At 39.5% G+C, this 18,137-nt stretch overlaps 1 protein-coding gene and 2 long non-coding RNA genes across 4 annotated transcripts in view; 2 read left to right on the forward strand and 1 right to left on the reverse strand.

Moving 5' to 3' along the window:
• Positions 1–18,137, forward strand: part of LOC138959325 (uncharacterized) — a 282,799-nt gene that overhangs the window by 205,128 nt on the left and 59,534 nt on the right. The window lies entirely within an intron of this gene.
• Positions 1–18,137, forward strand: part of LOC138959312 (uncharacterized) — a 110,255-nt gene that overhangs the window by 81,006 nt on the left and 11,112 nt on the right. The window lies entirely within an intron of this gene.
• LOC138959310 (peroxiredoxin-like 2A) lies at positions 131–12,220 on the reverse strand. 2 transcript variants are annotated; one of them, XM_070330735.1, is made up of 6 exons: positions 12,134–12,220; positions 11,052–11,249; positions 9,027–9,101; positions 6,538–6,675; positions 4,981–5,116; positions 131–4,325 (listed from the first exon to the last, which is right to left on the reverse strand). In XM_070330735.1, exons 2-6 carry the CDS (start codon positions 11,220–11,222, stop codon positions 4,198–4,200), a joined length of 648 nt encoding a protein of 215 aa, XP_070186836.1. In that variant the 5' UTR covers positions 11,223–11,249; positions 12,134–12,220; the 3' UTR covers positions 131–4,197. The 2 variants fall into 2 exon arrangements, with proteins under 2 accessions (XP_070186836.1, XP_070186835.1); XM_070330734.1 differs by lacking the exon at positions 12,134–12,220 and adding an exon at positions 11,871–11,986.

Below are 18,137 nucleotides of genomic sequence, written 5' to 3' on the forward strand. Positions count from 1 at the left end.
AGGGGAACAATGGATCCTTTTAATTAAACTACAACAGGCTGTTATCACATGTAAATTTGTCTCTCTTTTTTTAACTAACATTTAATCAAACCAAATTTTAAATAAATTAAGATATGCACAATCACAGAAATCATTTTTGACTTTTTATTCAAATTTGAAGTATGAGTATTATTATTGATTGAATGCATAGACTAGAAAAAAGATCACAAAATGCAAGCATGTATTCTGCACAAATCAACGGTGAGTATTCCTGCCAGTTCTGCACACAAAAAGCTGTCGGTAAAAACAACTGGACACAGTAAAGTTTAGTTATGCCAAAACCAGGTGTTTTCTCCCCACTTTAAAAAAAAGTTGAACAAAACAAGCACATTACTTTGAGATCCTTGAAACATAGTTCTGGTGATCACAGTACACCAAACCTAAGCCATCATTCCATCCAGAAATGTTTCAAGTAACTTTCAAAGTGTTGAGTACAACCGTCTGTTGAGGGAATGCCTTTGTTTTGCCATGTCATGGACAGGAGTTTGAAACAAGTAAAAATTCACTAACATCAATGATCAACTGAAATCAAATTAATGAAACAAATCGCAACCACATCCGTCCACATGCAGGAATGCAATGTGTCGGTTTCACAAGAACGGTATATATCGCAATCATAGCAATACACTTTATGAAGCCAATACAATCAACATCATTACGAGTTATTAGAAATTGAATAACTGCATTTACACATAAGCTCACATAATAAACCATGTTAAAAATGCATATCAGTTGTTTCGCTTTTTTTTGTCCAGGTGAGACCGATAGACTCGAAATTGACACCAAGTCGCGTAAGGCCAGGCAAAATTACTACATTTAGTTAAGCTGTGGAACTCACAGAATGAAACTGAACGCACTGCATTTTTTTCACAATGACCTTAGTCCGCCGCTCGTGCAAAAGGCAGTGAAATTAACGAGCCTGTTTAGCGCGGTAGTGGTTGCGCTGTGCTGCACAGCACGCTTTTCTGTACCTCTCTTCGTTTCAACTTTCTGAGTCTTTCTTTCTTTCTTTATTTGGTGTTTAACGTCGTTTTCAACCACGGAGGGTTATATCGCGACGGGAAAAAGGGGGAAGATGGGATAGAGCCACTTGTCAATTGTTTCTTGTTCACAAAAGCACTAATGAAAAATTTGCTCCAGGGGCTTGCAACGTAGTACAATATATTACCTTACTGGGAGAATGCAAATTTCCAGTACAAAGGACTTAACATTTCTTACATACTGCTTGACTAAAATCTGTACAAAAATTGACTATATTCTATACAAGAAACACTTAAGGGTAAAAGGAGAAACAGAATCCGTTCGTCGCCTCTTACGACATGCTGGGGAGCATCGGGTAAATTCTTCCCCCTAACCCGCGGGGGGTCTTTCTGAGCGTGTTTTTAATCCAAACATATCATATCTATATGTTTTTCGAATCAGGAACCGACAAGGAATAAGATGAAATTGTTTTTAAATCGATTTAGAAAATTTTATTTTAATCATAATTTTTATATTTTTAATTTTCAGAGCTTGTTTTTAATCCGAATATAACATATTTATATGTTTTTGGAATCAGAAAATGATAAAGAATAAGATGAACGTAATTTTGGATCCTTTTATAAAAAAATAAGTCATTAATTAATTTTTAAGCCTCCAATCTGAAATGCAATACCAAAGTCCGGCCTTCGTCGAAGATTGCTTGGCCAAAATTTCAATCAATTTTATTGAAAGATGACGGTGTGATAGTGCCGCCTCAACTTTTACAAAAAGCCGGATATGACGTCATCAAAGACATTTATCAAAAAAAATGAAAAAACGTCTGGGGATATCATACCCAGGAACTCTGTCAAATTTCATAAAGATCGGTCCAGTAGTTTAGTCTGAATCGCTCTACACACACACACGCACAGACACACACGCACAGACACCATGACCCTCGTCTCGATTCCCCCTCTATGTTAAAACATTTAGTCAAAACTTGACTAAATGTAAAAAGGAAGGAAATAACGTGAAAGTACATTTGAGGTCAATTGAGTCACAATTTCTTTTGACCAGCTTAAGACCTATGCAGCTTCAGTGGCACTACATCTGTGTGTCAGCTTATGACGAAATGATGCATGCGTGCTGCGTGTACCTGAGGTTCGCACACACAGCGCCAATGCCTCGCGTGTCATTAATTTTGCAGCGGGAAAAACAGGGGATCTTACTCTAAGTAGACATTAAATTTTGCAAGTTCTCTCCCTTATAATGTGCGATACAAAAAGAATTGCTGTGGTTTGTGAAGGAAGTTAAATTTAGCATTACTACCAAGACTTTTCACAAAATTCGATTTTTATCGCCAAAAAAGTGATTGAAATGTTAGGAAACGGTATTCTTTCTGCTCTCGGAGACAATTTGAATTATTGTACTGAGAGTGTTTATTTAAAAGTTATTAGTTGTTTAGTGAGGTAGGGGCAGAAAAAATCATAAATCCAAAGAATCAATGTCATTCTACGTTTGAATCATATCCATAGCATGTGTCAACATTTTCTAGTTCTGTGCTAAAAAAATACCTGATCAAGTCAGCACCTAGGTAGTAGTGCTAAATGTGAATAAATGATTATTAAAGTGTAGTTTCTGGAAAAAAGTTAATTTAAACTAAGAGTGTATGTTGCTGTGTGCAGGAAGGGGGGGGGGTGTGGGGTTGGGAGGAGTGTGTGTAGCTGTGGTGCCACCGTGAGAACAGATGTCGGTGTGTGGTCAGAGTGGTGGGATGGTCTAGCACATGGGGAGGGGAGAGGAAGGGGGGAGGGCGGTGTTGAGGTAATAGGAGAATGAGCAACGAATAAAAGGGAGGGGGGGGGGGGGGGGCTGTAGTGGAGGGTGAGAGGCAGAGATATAGGTTGGAAGGAACCGTATGGGTTCAGTCCGTTTCCCAACAGCAAGCGCGCAGCAGGACTCAGCAAAGTAAAACATTATACTGTTACAAATACTGTTAAAATAGCCAAAGTTGGCACTCTTGGTATACAATCTTCTGTGTTTATACCAGGTAATATGCAAGATGGGAAAAGAATCTCCCACTCAGGCAACCTCATACCCATTCCCATGCACAAGAAGATGGAGACAGAAAAAATATCCCTCTTAGGCACAACCAAAACCCTGCCAACTTGATACTGGCACAATTATTTCAAAAGAAAACAGGAGGGAACAAAGTATGCGCCACGTCTTCTCCATTAAACCACGGAGGCAGCTGAAGATTGTCAACAAAGTTGAACACATGGATACGATCTTGCAGCGATTGAAATCTTTGGTGATAAGTATCTGCTATTTGTACTACAATGACTGTGTTTAAAAGGAAACGATCACCTGCCTATACATGGCATGAACACACACACAACACATGGGAAGCATTTATTTATAAATGGCTGTTTACAAGCGTTGACAACATTTTACACAAAGACACACACCGTCCTCCTTTGACAATTAAAAGACAGGATTGTGTTCCTTCAAATACATTGCTCTGATTGGTTGGTCGCACGCAACAGTACATGCAGCATGCGTAAAAAAAAGGATCGATTCTATTCTAAAGCGGTGTGCCACGCAGCCAAATTTTTTTTTTCTTCATCGCGCTACACGTCACATGAAAAAAAACACAGGCCAAGTACTCGTCATTAGCCGACGCACAGATGCAAGATGCATAGACGCGGCTATGACACTTCGTTAGCAGCAGGCCTTAGCATGGCATGCTCAAAGGGTGGGTAGTGTTTGCCATTTTTTGCACCACCCATCGACAAAATTGACTTTTCAGTACTTTTAGTTTCACAAATTGAAGTGCATTATTTCAAACATTAAAAGTGTCATTCCTCAGAGTAAGTCATGCTGCTATTTCAAATTCAAACTTTTTTGTTTGTCTTGTTTATTTGTAGCATGATAATCAAAAAGGACCCCAGCCTGACGCTCTAACATGTATAGAGGGTCACTGAAAACCAGTCCTGGTTGGTCACATTAGTCTTCTTCTTCTTAGTCACATGATGCATTAACATGGTAATAAATGTGGACATACTTTGATACACTTCCATCCATTTTATCTCCCTCAACCAAACACACACAAGGCAAACAGACATACACAAATATCACAGATAACATCACAGACAAAAAAGTATAGAACGCAAAACACAACGGGCACATGACTGCAGTCTAAGATTTAGACACAGCCATCCTCCTAACTGCGCTGAGAATGTCTGTAGTGTTGGCAAGGTCCCCCCATTCTTTCTCGCGGTGTTCCAACAGGATCCCTTGTTCTCCTGGGCCGACTACAAAGATACCTGCATCAACAGTAAAGAAAGAAATCGGTGTATCGGTTAGCTGCTTCCATAATAACATCATGTATCACCGCTGAGTCTGCCTATCTGCAGCTTAGCAATGTACTGATGAAATATCACCACATCGCGGACAGCACTATTCCTGAACAAAAAAGTGTAGCTCATTAGTAGCATGGGGCAAAAAAATTAATCTTAATCTTTCACATTTTAAGGTAATTTTAAATGGTGGAATTAAAAAAAGGAAATTTTTTTTAAGTGGAAGGAAGTAGAGATTTTTTATGATTCGAATATGAAATTTGAGCCAATTTGGGAAGAAATGTCAAAAATATGGTTGACTCCTCCAGGAGCATGTGATGTATGAAACTTAAGGAAAATCCTGATAAAATTATTGTTGAGAGTTTTCTTGTAAATAGCACCACATTTGTGAACAGTTTCTAGCTGTACATTTCTGACAAAAGTCACGAATAAGAGTAGAATATTATGCAACAGATCTGTGCTACTTCTACACAAAAATGCATTATCTTACACCAGGTGTTATTAGAATCAGAACGCATGGCATTTATTTCTGCAATCCAAATCACGCTACAGGAATTGAATCAAGAATACAGGATGTTTGTCATTATTTTTTGCACATGCAGCTTTAAAACCATATGTATACCTCCCAAAAGTCTGCCCTCTCCATCTAGGTTGCCCTCCACTCCTCTCTGCTTAGTACGGTAAATGTTTTTCCACACGCTGGCTCTCATGAAACCTGAGATAAACATCCATCTTTCCTGGGGCCCATAAAAACGGCGCTGCAAAAACAACAACAACATGGTTGGCGTTTAATTTTCAACATATTTTTTGTAAAGAAAAAGGCAATATTCTTTGAGTGGTACTCTTATGTAATGCTGCTCCAGTAAAAGTTTTATTTCAACAATAAAAAAAAACTAAATCTACTGGATCAAATCTTTGCCAACCTCAGTCCCATTCAACAATGTTGTTTGTACATGTACAGCTGCTATTCTTAATTCTGCCTTGAACTCTGCCCGCTTAAAAAAAGAAAAGAAACAAGTCGCGTAAGGCGAAAATACAACATTTAGTCAAGTAGCTGTCGAACTCACAGAATGAAACTGAACGCAATGCCATTTTTCAGCAAGACCGTATACTCGTAGCATCGTCAGTCCACCGCGCACGGCAAAGGCAGTGAAATTGACAAGAAGAGCGGGGTAGTACTTGCGCTGAGAAGGATAGCACGCTTTTCTGTACCACTCTTCGTTTTAACTTTCTGAGCGTGTTTTTAATCCAAACATATCATATCTATATGTTTTTGGAATCAGGAACCGACAAGGAATAAGATGAAAGTGTTTTTAAATTGATTTGGACAATTTAATTTTGATAATAATTTTGATATTTTTAATTTTCAGAGCTTGTTTTTAATCCGAATATAACATATTTATATGTTTTTGGAATCAGAAAATGATGGGGAATAAGATGAACGTAAATTTGGATCGTTTTATAAAAAAAATATTTTTTTTACAATTTTCAGATTTTTAATGACCAAAGTCATGAATTAATTTTTAAGCCACCAAGCTGAAATGCAATACCGAAGTCCGGGCTTCGTCGAAGATTACTTGACCAAAATTTCAACCAATTTGGTTGAAAAATGAGAGCGTGACAGTGCCGCCTCAACTTTCACGAAAAGCCGGATATGACGTCATAAAAGACATTTATCGAAAAAATGAAAAAAACGTCTGGGGATTTCATACCCAGGAACTCTCATGTCAAATTTCATAAAGATCGGTCCAGTAGTTTAGTCTGAATCGCTCTACACACACACACAGACACACATACACCACGACCCTCGTCTCGATTCCCCCCTCTATGTTAAAACATTTAGTCAAAACTTGACTAAATGTAAAAAGGAAAGAAAAGTGCAACTGACTTGAAAAAGTGATAATAACTCTGGTGCAGGATATCTAACACCCACCCACCCACCCACCCACCCACCCACACACACACACACACACACACACACACACACACACACACACACACACACACACACACACACACACACACACACACACACACACACACAGTTTCAATTCAAATGTTTCCATATAGTAAAAGAACAAACACACTTATTTCATTATCCTCTCAACTCTGTACCTGCAATCATCAATGGGAAAAGACCTGCTACCAGGAACAGCAGCAACACTTATTTGCCACTGACCTCAGTGTCCAACAAAATTCCATCCGCTTGCAAGTACGGAGCGAACTCTTGCGCTCCCAACCTCTCATGAACAACGCCATACAGTGGGATGTTCCGTAACTTTAACTCTGGATGAAGCTTGGCGAGTTCTAAAGCTTCCTGAAAACAGCAAAACATCAAGATCGTATTCTTACTTTAATGCTCATAAGTTATATAAAAACAACAAAACATCAAGGAATTATTTCTTACTTTAATGTTCACAAGTTACCTAACAAGAGGCGAAGCCTTCAAGGCTCACGTAAGAAATCGACAAACAGTAACACAAACTCAATCACTCCGTCACACATACACACACACACAGTAAGCATAGCCATAGGTGACACGGTGCAAGAGTGGGAGACACTAGATCTAGATCTGTCTGTCTGTAGCCTACTTACGGGGACACGACTGTCAGATGGACAGATCGAAACTGCGCTTTCGACAGCGCTTCCTCGCGCAGACACTGGAAACACGCTGTGCAGATTAACCTGTAGGAAATCTCCTTTGGTATCTTCCTTATCTATTTTTCTGGAGCTATGAAACCGAACAATGTGGAACTCGTCTTCTCCAAATCGGCGAACTGCAGCTCGGTGATAACTGTATCTATACCACAATCCTTCACGCGATCTGACCTAACCTTGACCCCTGACCTGGTCTACATACCACACACGACACAAACCAGTCACCTGTTTTTACCCCCCCAAAACCCCCCACCACCCGTTTTCTTTGGATACACACTTTAACTACATACGTGCCGACGAAATGTTGATCATTGCTTCAATACTTTGAAGCTGTTGCTTGAATAATAACCAGGTAAAATTAGTATTTCGGTGTTCAGTCAAATATTAAAGTTTCTACCACAGACATACATAAATACGCACGCACGCACGGACAGACAGACAAAAGTTAGCATCGCATAGGCTACACTTACGTGAGCCAAAAACAGTAAAACATACAGGTCTTATTTTTACTTCAATGTTCTAAAGTTACCTAAAAACAGGAAAGAATCCAGGTCTTATTCATACTTTATTGTTCTTAGGTTTCCCTAAAACAGCTAAACGTCAAGGTCTTAGTCGTACTTTAATGCTCACACACTACTGCCAGAACGCCCCTGCAAATTCACATCTTTGAACAGAACTACAAAGGTGTAACTATAGGTAGACTGAATATAATAAACCCATGCTTAACTATTTTCCTCCAGTGGCTGTCAATTTAAGACTTAACACAAATTGCAGCAATTTAGTAACTACAAGTTTTTTTAACAATCATAAATGCTCAAACCTTGCAGGAAACCAATAAAAATATAAACAAATCCCTATATATTCTCAGCATTCTCCCCATTACCAACTCCCGCCCAATGCTTCCAACCCCTATTCCTTGAAAGAGAAAAAAATTCAGCTTATCGAGGGTAAGAAGTTTTCTCTGCTACATTACCTACAGTTTGCAAGAGAATACACTGTAAATGCTTCTGCCGTGCAAGTTAAAAACTGCCAAATAATGATCATACACATGTATCGCCTACTTTACCTGTAACTCTTAAATTATTGTGGCACATGTGTGACAGGGTGAACTGTCACCAGTAAATTAGAGTAAAGCTATTGTCATTGTCCAGTTTAGTCTTTGTTGCCGATCGATTAGTGTTTTGTGTCTATTCATTATTCTTTAAACTGTAAGTGCTGGAATGCACCTGTGACTATCTTCCAACAGCTGCAAGCAATTAATTACGCCTGACTACCCTCCACTTTGGGGAAATGTGAAGTGAGTGTAAATTGTAATTTCCTTTGATACAGATAGGAATATGTGCGCGATATAAATTGCATTAAAAAAAAATCAAAAAATCAAAAAAAATCCCTGCGCTTAGAACTGTACCCACGGAATACGCGCGATATAAGCCTCATATTGATTGATTGATTGAAATAGGGGATCAGAGAAGCCTGTCAGCTGGCTGGGAGGTTCTTTTTTATTTACCCCCCCCCCCCCTCCTCCTTCTTGTCTTTAACCAATGAAACGTGGTATCATCTTGGAATGTTGTGTTACTAATGGTTACTAAGAATTTGATTGGATGTCTGTTTTCTTAGCTAAATTCTAATTGACTTTGTACATGCTATGTGAGAGAGAATTTGAGAGACACGAGAGAGAGAGAGTGAACGTGTTTTTGTAGTGTGCTCCACTAAGAGGGTCACCATGGGGGGGTCTGTGCACGTGCACGTTGAGGCCAAAAGTGCCATGCACGGCGATCCACGGTGCACGTTACGAAAAAGCTCCATGCACGGTGCACGCCGGACCTCTGTGCACGGTGCACGCTACGAGAATTTCCCCATTCCCATGCACGTTACGTCCAAAAAGCCCATTCCCCGTGCACGTGGTAAAGCATCGCCCCCCCTCCACTAACTGAGGAGATGTAGTCAACTTTGTACTGCTGTGGCTGTATTTCTTAAGTGTGTTAAATTCTGTGGTCAGATCAACCTTACCTCTCGGCAAAGAGCACAGCCTGGTCTTCGTACAGCCATAATAACAGCTCCAGTCTTTTCCCACAATTCTTTAGCCTGTAAAATTTAAAGATTTATGTTACAGAGAAAACAAAGGCAATCTGTGAGATAACACCAATATGTGACCAAGGTATGAACAACATGGAAGGAGTTAAAAAAAAAAAGAAGATTTTGACAGTGTGAATATAGATAAAATCATATACGTGTACCGTATTTGACGGACTACAAGCCGCGACTTTTTTTCCAAAAAAATCGCATTGCGGCTTATAAAAAGATGCGGCTAAAACGTTACCTAAACTTGAATAGCATTCACCTAATGGAAGTCGCCGCGGATTTTCATTTCGCTCGATTAGCGATTACCGGTACTTTATTAGGCCAAAAAAAAAAAATTGTCTGTTTAGGGTAACATGACCAAAAAAAGTAGGGTCGGTAGGTAGGTAGGTTTTTTGTTTTTTGTTGTTGTTTTTTTGTTGTAAATGCTATGTTGGCTGAACATTCACTTCTTATATTTGATGAATACATGTTTCAAAACTAACGTATAAATAAAACAGAGAGAAAGGGAGAGAAAGAAACGCCAAATGTCTCTTTTTAGCATTTTTACCTCTTTTTTTTTCTTTTTTTTTTTTGAAATCAAAAAAAAGTTTTTGGGTCGGCGCCAAATCGATAGGGTCGGTCGGGTTACCCTAAACAGACAATTTTTTTTTGTTGGCCTTAGCTCTCTACTGAAGACTCGGCACTTTTCTCTTTCTTTCGCGAATCTTCGTTTGTCAACAAGTCGTCGTGACAAGATAGCGTACAGAGAAACACCGGATGTATCAGGATCTCGCGCACGCAAGATTTCGTTTTTTTGTGTCTCGCGATAGTTGGAGGAGCGAGAGCCGCCATGTTGTGTTTTCGTCTGCTCGAAATGTGCGCAAAAGTCGTAAATCATCCCAAAAAAGCTTATTCCGGGCGGGACTACATGTGTGTGTTGGTTACAAATTGTGTGTGTGATATTTTTCTTCAATCTTTTTCACTTTTCTCCTTTGTTTCACTTGTTTATTCTCGGAGCCGATTTCGCCAAATACCGTACTTTCGTTTGCCTGGTTGTTTGATTGATTGACACGATCTGATTATATTTTTTTCGACGGCGGCTAATATAGTGACGCGGCCTATACGTGGCTCGTCCCAATTTTTTTCTTAAAAGTCGGGGGTGCTGCTTATAAAACTGTGCGTCTTGTAATCCATCAAATACGGTAATTTTCTTTAAATATAATCATATATCTATAGACGCTTGGTCTGTGTACCTTTGAAGAAGGCCTGCGGGCCAAAAATTTGGAAACAAAAGATGAGACATTCTGGCTTGGTGTTGAACTTTTTATTGTGATGTATAATCATATCTATAGTATATACTAGATGAATACCCGCTTCGCCGGGTACGGCTTCGCCGGGAAGAAGTCGAACCGAATACCTGGCTGCGCCGGGGACCCGGCTTTGCCAGGTGTACGCCAGCTTTGCCGGCGCACCGCACGAAGGAAGGGAGATAAACGTGCAAAACACTGGAGAAGAGTAATACCCGGCTTCGCCAGGACAGTGACCTTCTAAAAATAGTATAACGGGAATATGGATTGAGCATTGTCGACAGTGACCTTCTAAAAATAGAAACGGGAATATGGATTGACGCCACACGAAGGAAGGGAGATAAACGCTGAAAACACTGGAGAAGATAAGGAAGAGTTACTGGGAATGGATCCAGAGAAAAACCAAAATCGGTTCAGCGCTGCGCGCTGAGAGCACGTGTTTTAAATATCTCATTGAGCAGGTTGTGTCCGGGGTGTACCTGAATATGCCCACCAAATTTGAAACAGATCCATCGAGAACCTTGGGCGTGCATCGCGGACACACACACACACACACACACACACACACACACACAGACACAAGTCGTATATATATATGCAAAACAACAGAAACAGAGGCATTCACCATATACATGTATACTGTTAGTCTCTGCAGAATCACACTAACCTTGAATTGACGAGGAGGGTCATCCAGTTTGGTGAGCGTAGTTTCCGACAGGTATGCCAGTGAGGCAGGCTTGGGGGCAGGGACAAACGGGTTGACTGGCAGGTTACACAGAATGGCAAAGCTGGCAGCCACTCCTGCTAGTCCAAACAGTGTTTTGGACAGTCCCCCCATGGCAATATGCTAGCCTACAGAAAATTTCTACAAGGACAAAAAAATTAGATATCACTCATTACTCATAATCTTTGTCCTGTTGTATTTTATTACATTCTCATTTGAACTAAGAACTGACTGAACACATTATCTTATAAATTTAAAGTCGAAAATTTATTACAAGCTTGGCATTATCATAAATATTATGATTTTACACCCTACGTAGGATGTGTCTGGAAACACCTTTGCGCGAAGGGGTTTTGCCGCCAGCGCAGCAAAGATAAAGAGGGAAAATTTTCTGGGCTCGCGCGGCAGCAAGCACTAGGTCTCTAGACTGTATAACTATAACTTAAAGTACCGCTGCTTTTCCCGAATCTCCCCATAAGTGTGTGTGTGTGTGTGTGTGTGTGTGTGTGTGTAGGTGTGCGTACGCGCGTGTGTTTTGCGCAAATATAGCGTGGGGAGGAGTAAACATAATAAATAAGGAAGAGTGTGTGATCGTGTGAAAGTGGATAATATGTTTTTTTGCCTTCACAGTCACTGTTTACGTGCCGACCAACACATGCACGTTATAAAACAGGTCGTATGCAGTCAGGCACTTACGACTGATTCTAACGCATAGCATAATGAATACGCAGCTGCAAAAGTAATAACAGGCAAATGACGTACCGATGAAGTTTCCCCAGTGAAATCAATCATAAAGATGTCAACATCGAACAAGTTCAATCTGAGAGCATGACTTTGGTCTCAAGTTAGGTAACTCAAGTGCTGTGGAAGGAAAGATAAGGCTTATTTCCCTTGTAACAAGAGCCTAAAAAATTAAATATTTTAAAAAATCACCTGCAGCCCATGCCACTAATAATAAACAATGATACAAAATAAAACATTTTACCTGGTTGTTTTTAGCATTTGTGACGTGAAACTTCTCTTACCTGCTTGTCAATGACCTCTGTGCCAATGGAACAAGAATTTTCATACAGCAAGAGTAGTAGAGACTATAGTTTGGTTTGGTTTTTGGGTTTTAATGTCCCTTCAGCAGATAGAGACTGGCTAGAGTACACACTCTGTGTTGTCTACTGGCTCTGGCCACAGGCGGAAGGTATCGTTCACTGGACCACTACTTTTTGAACGATACCTTCCGCCTGTGCTCTGACACTGCTCATAAAGCCTTCACTGGCAACAGGTGAAAGTGGTCAATAACTAGAGGGGGTGCGTTGCGTGCGTGTGTCCATAGATCTATACAGGGATATCTATGGTGTGTCACAGTGTGTGTGTGGAAGAACAATTCTTTTAACACGACGATTACAATTTGCAAATTTAAAATGAAGGCCCTAAAATACCCCCCCCCCCTCCCCTAAAACAGAAAAAAACTGGATTAGGGTACATATAACATGATCAAAGAAAGAAGGGTAGGCAGCTTCTTTTTAATTAATTACATTCTATTTGTTTGTGACAAGTCAATCTGATGATTTATCAAAAACATTGCATTTTTTGTCAGAATGGAGCACAAAATGTCCCACTGATTTTCTGTTAGCCATATTTTTTTCTAAGAGTGGTGAAAAAAGGTTTCAGGTAGGCAGAAATTAACAGGATTGGTCAGCTTCCCCAATCCGGCCACCATTTTGTTTTTGTAGCCTCACCAGTTTAGTGCATGGCCTATAAAAGTGAATAAATTCTGGGAGAGTTGCAGAAAATCTTTTTCTTTTTAGTGTGTGCAAGTGAGTAAATGTACATGTGTGTGTAGGTATTCGTGTGTGCAAGTGAGTAATTGCACATGTGAGCGTTTGTGTATGTTTCAAATCAGTTTTGACTTGCGCGCGTGTATTAGCTTCACTGTACCCTTGCCCTGCACATAACCTATGTATTGAACACTTCATTCCCAAGTAAACGACACACTCACAGAAACAAACAATCCCAAAATATATATCTATGAGAGTTTATTGACATTCTAAAAGAAACTATACAATCATTATCAATTTACCAATCAGTATAATCCAATCCAGTACAAATAGTCTAATGCAAACATGTTTTGTGACTTGTCTGCCTTTATTAAACTGCATAACCATGAGTTTGCTTCATCAAAAGATTTATAACATAACAAAACTGTGGCTCACTTCAACATCTTAGAAGAACAAAATTGGAAAAGCTTTTTATGAACACACTTTCTCTGGATTATCTTTCCTCTCTTCTGTCTTTACGAAAATGTTCAAGATTAACAATGACAAAAGTGCAGTTTGTTTGTTTGTTTGTTTATTTATTTGGTTGTTGCCAGCAACATTTCAGAAGGTTGTGGGTCATTCCTGCATAAAAGGATGCACATGTAGCAGGAAAACATCTTTTTGTTGCTTTACTAATTTTAAAAACAAAACTCAACAACAAAATTGGTTTTAAAGTCAACGAATTTGTGTTCTCTCAAGTTACAACCACATTTTCAATGTGCTGTTTAAACTTTAAAAAATATGTAATAACATGGTCTGCATGCTTTAAAACAACAAAGCCTGCATGTGGCACCACGATGCAGAAATAACAGTGTGTAATTCATATAGCTGAAAGGTATACAGCAAGATTATGAGCATAATCTAAGTAAAAAAAACTACAAAGGCGGCCATGGTATTTAACAATAATGCCCACTTTGACCAAAAGCCTTTGAACTACAGTGTGTTCAACAAATGTTCACTGGTCTACATTTGACACCAACAAAATGTCTGCTTTTGCATGGAGACATGTCCACTTAAGCTTTCTTCACTGGTGCTGATAAAGCAGAAAGTGATGAAGTTAGACATCAATGTTTAAAAACAAAATGAATGATAAGCAATTTGAAATGAATCTATGGTGTTACATGTACTTATATTAAAATCTACACACCGCAAATTGCCACAGTATGTACACACAGGATGTGTTCCAACAAAAGCTTACACATAAGAGCCACATGTATATTTACAATTCTACTGCACTAGTATGATGAATACAAACAAGGACACAGACTAACCATACAAGACACAATAGAATTGTGTGTTTTGCTTGCACCCCAACTCATTTATTACATTCTATTGTAGATGCCTGAATAACCCAGCAGTTTTTAAAAGGGAAGTTTGTTTTCAGAACAGTGCGTATGCCTACATATCTTTTCTTTTCCCGAACTTACAACATCCCAGATGCCGTACTTAGAGTGAAATGCCACAAGGAAGTGTACACCTACAATCTTATCTGCCAATCGTACCTAATCCCAGTGACAGAAAAATGACTAAGCAAGATTGAACTTGTGTTCTAGTGAAAGATATTTTTTTGACTTAACAACCATGCAGTGTTATTTTCCCCCAAAGAAAGAAAGAAAAAGAAAGACGAAAGAAAAGCAGACAGCTACTTGAAAATAAAACAGATAACTTACATTTCTCCTTGTTATGAATGATGCCAATGCAAAATGTCAATAACACAACAAAAGTATACACATGTTAATGTGAAATTAAATGCAAGTATGTGGATAACTACTGTACAATTAGTTTCGCAGTAAAACCAGATCGCTTTACAATTCACTTGTGATAGAGTGACACAGAGAATACACTATACAACAAGAAGAGCAAACGCTCGATCGAGTCACTTTCGCAGTTCTGAATATTATATGAGGCATCAGATGGACAGGAAGAAATTGCTATTCACAACACAATACAGATGTAAATAATTTGATGTAAAGAATAATCCTATAAAGTTTGAATCAAATCCGATGAATAGTTTCAGAGATATGATATTTCAATTTTTTTCCTTCAAGACATACCTGTGACCTTGAAAAAGGTCAAAGGTCACCAAAGCAGACGTCAAAGTGTAGAGGTCACTGGGAGTCACGTTCACATAAAATTTGAGCCCGGTCACTTTTATAGTTTCCGAGAAAAGCCCAACGTTAAGTTGTGTGTTGCCGAACAGAAAAGGCTAGTTATCTCCCTTGTTTTTCTGATAACGTTCGTAAAAGGCTACAGATGTAAATACTTTGATGTAAAGAATAATCCTACAAAGTTTCAATCACATCCGATGAACTTTGTCAAAGATATAAAATGTCTAATTTTTCCTTTGACGCTGACCTGTGACCTTGAAAAAGGTCAAAGGTCAACGAAACCATCGTTAAAGTGTAGAGGTCATTGGAGGTCACGACTAAACAAAATATGAGCCGGATCGCTTTGATAGTTTCCGAGAAAAGTCCAACGTTAAGGTGGTGTCTACGGCCGGCCGGCCGGCCGGACGGCCGGCCGGACAGACTAACACTGACCGATTACATAGAGTCACTTTTTCTCAAGTGACTCAAAAACCACAATCATGCTGTTTGTAGCTTTGTGCACCATTACATCCCATTTATGAATGAACACTGTACAAATTACAATTGTTTTTAACACCCACCAGCATTTGATGTCAAGTTATGTTCTCCACGAGTGCTAAACCTCTGTACATGTGTTGTTTGCTGCATTATAGCCTCGAAAGCACAAAGGCTCAAAGAAAAGAACATCAAAGTATCAACATCATCAGATATTCACAAGTGTAGCCGCTGCGGCAGAGACTGTCACTCGCGCATCGGTCTACACGGCCACAGCAGACGCTGTGCCAACTGATTATTCCTCCCAGGCGCAGGTCCATGGCCCCACGTGACTGACGGATGCTGACGACGATAGTCAGGAAGTTCATCTCAGTTCAAGTGCTTCTACATGGAGGGCCTGGTAGCTCAGTTGACCACTACACTTGTGATCCGCCTGTCACAGGTTCGACACTGGGCCAGGATGGACATGGGTCAACTTTGTGTGCAGGCTCAGAGACAGTATCCATGTCCCACCCCCTTGTCACCGCTGTGGCATGTAAAAGACCCCCGTTATTCTGTCAGAAGTGCAGCTGGCTGATTACACGAGCACCCACATGCCTGGGTAGTGAGACTCTTTTGCTGCTAGCTTTTCTCTTTAAGAAAGTGGCCCGAATTTCTAAGCGATATGACAATAAAGTAATGAAAATGAAAAATTAGGCTGTAGAAAAAGTGAATACATGTGTTAAGCACATGATTACATGATCAACATAATTACATTTACTGTAAAATTTATCTAATAGCCCAATGCACTGAGTGAGAGACTCCATTTAAAGTGTTGGAGAAGAAGTTTTGTTTGACATTCTTTGTTATATTTAATTAGAAAATGACATAACAAAATTATTATTTGTGATAAACTCCTTTGTTTTTAATCTGAAAGTTATGTATTTTGTAAGCAGTGGTTCCATTTGTCAAAATTGTACTTGTCAGGAGGATACATATATGTGTACACAATAGCATAAATAGTTTTTTTAATGTTTGTCACATCTATAATTTATCTATTGACATGTTCAAAAGGCAGGTTGGAACATGTACAGTGCAAATTAAAGCAAGTTCATTTTTTTCAGGCCAGGAACTTTATTATTATATGAAGTCTTATATCGCGCACGTATCTCCAGACTCGGACTCAAGGTGCAGGGATCTATTTATGCCGTGTGAGATGGAATTTTTTACACAATACATCACGCATTCACATCGACCAGCAGATCGCAGCCATTTCGGCGCATATCCTACTTTTCACGGCCTATTATTCCAAGTCACACGGGTATTTTGGTGGACATTTTTTTTATCTATGCCTATACAATTTTGCCAGGAAAGACCCTTTTGTCAATCGTGGGATATTTAACGTGCACACCCCAATGATTGTAGTGTACACGAAGGGACCTCGGTTTTTCGTTTCATCCGAAAGACTAGCACTTGAACCCACCACCTTAACCTTTGCCGTGCTTCCTGGGTTCACCTGTACCCAGAGACACACTAAAATCATTGTAACTCTGGAACCATTAAAGGTATCGTTTTGAAATTTTAAGTATCTCTCACACACCTAATTTGCTCTCTGTCTGCAAATTTTTAGTGTGTACATGACAAAACATTAAAATTAATTGATTATGATAATTTACATAAACACTACCGATGGCGTGGGTTCACACAAACCCATACTTTTAAAGAGTAGTAGTGATTGTAACTATCCCTCTGCCGACGGCGCGGGTTCTGCTACACCCATAATTACCAAAGCGGCGGAACAGTGTCTGTCTGCCTGTTTGTCTCCAAGAGACTGTCTGTCTCTCTGTCTGTCTGTCCGTATCTCTCTGTCTGTATGTCAGTTGCTCTGTCTGTCTGTCTGTCTATCTGTCTTAGTCTCTCTCTCTTTCTTAGTCTCTCTCTCTCTCTCTTTCTTAGTCTCTCTCTCTCTCTTTGTCTCTCTCTCTCTCTTTCCTAGTCTCTCTCTCTCTCTTTCTTAGTCTCTCTCTCTCTCTTTCTTAGTCTCTCTCTCTTTCTTAGTCTCTCTCAATCTCTTTCTTAGTCTCTCTCTCTCTCTTTCTTAGTCTCTCTCTCTCTTTCTTAGTCTCTCGCTCTCTCTCTTTCTTAGTCTCTCTCTCTCTTTCTTAGTCTCTCTCTCTCTCTTTTTTAGTCTCTCTCTCTCTCTTTCTTAGTCTCTCTTTCTCTCTCTTTCTTAGTCTCTCTCTCTCTCTTTCTTAGTCTCTCTCTTTCTCTTTCTTAGTCTCTCTCTCTCTCTTTCTTAGTCTCTCTCTCTCTTTCTTAGTCTCTCTCTCTCTCTTTCTTAGTCTCTCTCTCTCTTTCTTAGTCTCTCTCTCTCTTTCTTAGTCTCTCTCTCTCTCTCTCTCTTAGTCTCTCTCTCTCTCTTTCTTAGTCTCTCTCTCTTTCTCTCTCTCTCTCTTTCTTAGTCTCTCTCTCTCTCTTTCTTAGTCTCTCTCTCTCTTTCTTAGTCTCTCTCTCTCTCTCTTACTTAGTCTCTCTCTTTCTTAGTCTCTCTCTCTTTCTTAGTCTCTCTCTCTCTCTCTTTCTTAGTCTCTCTCTCTTTCTTAGTCTCTCTCTCTCTTTCTTAGTCTCTCTCTCTCTCTTTCTTAGTCTCTCAGTCT

The sequence above is a fragment of the Littorina saxatilis genome, linkage group LG2, assembly GCF_037325665.1.
Source record: "Littorina saxatilis isolate snail1 linkage group LG2, US_GU_Lsax_2.0, whole genome shotgun sequence".
Lineage (NCBI taxonomy): Eukaryota > Metazoa > Mollusca > Gastropoda > Littorinimorpha > Littorinidae > Littorina > Littorina saxatilis.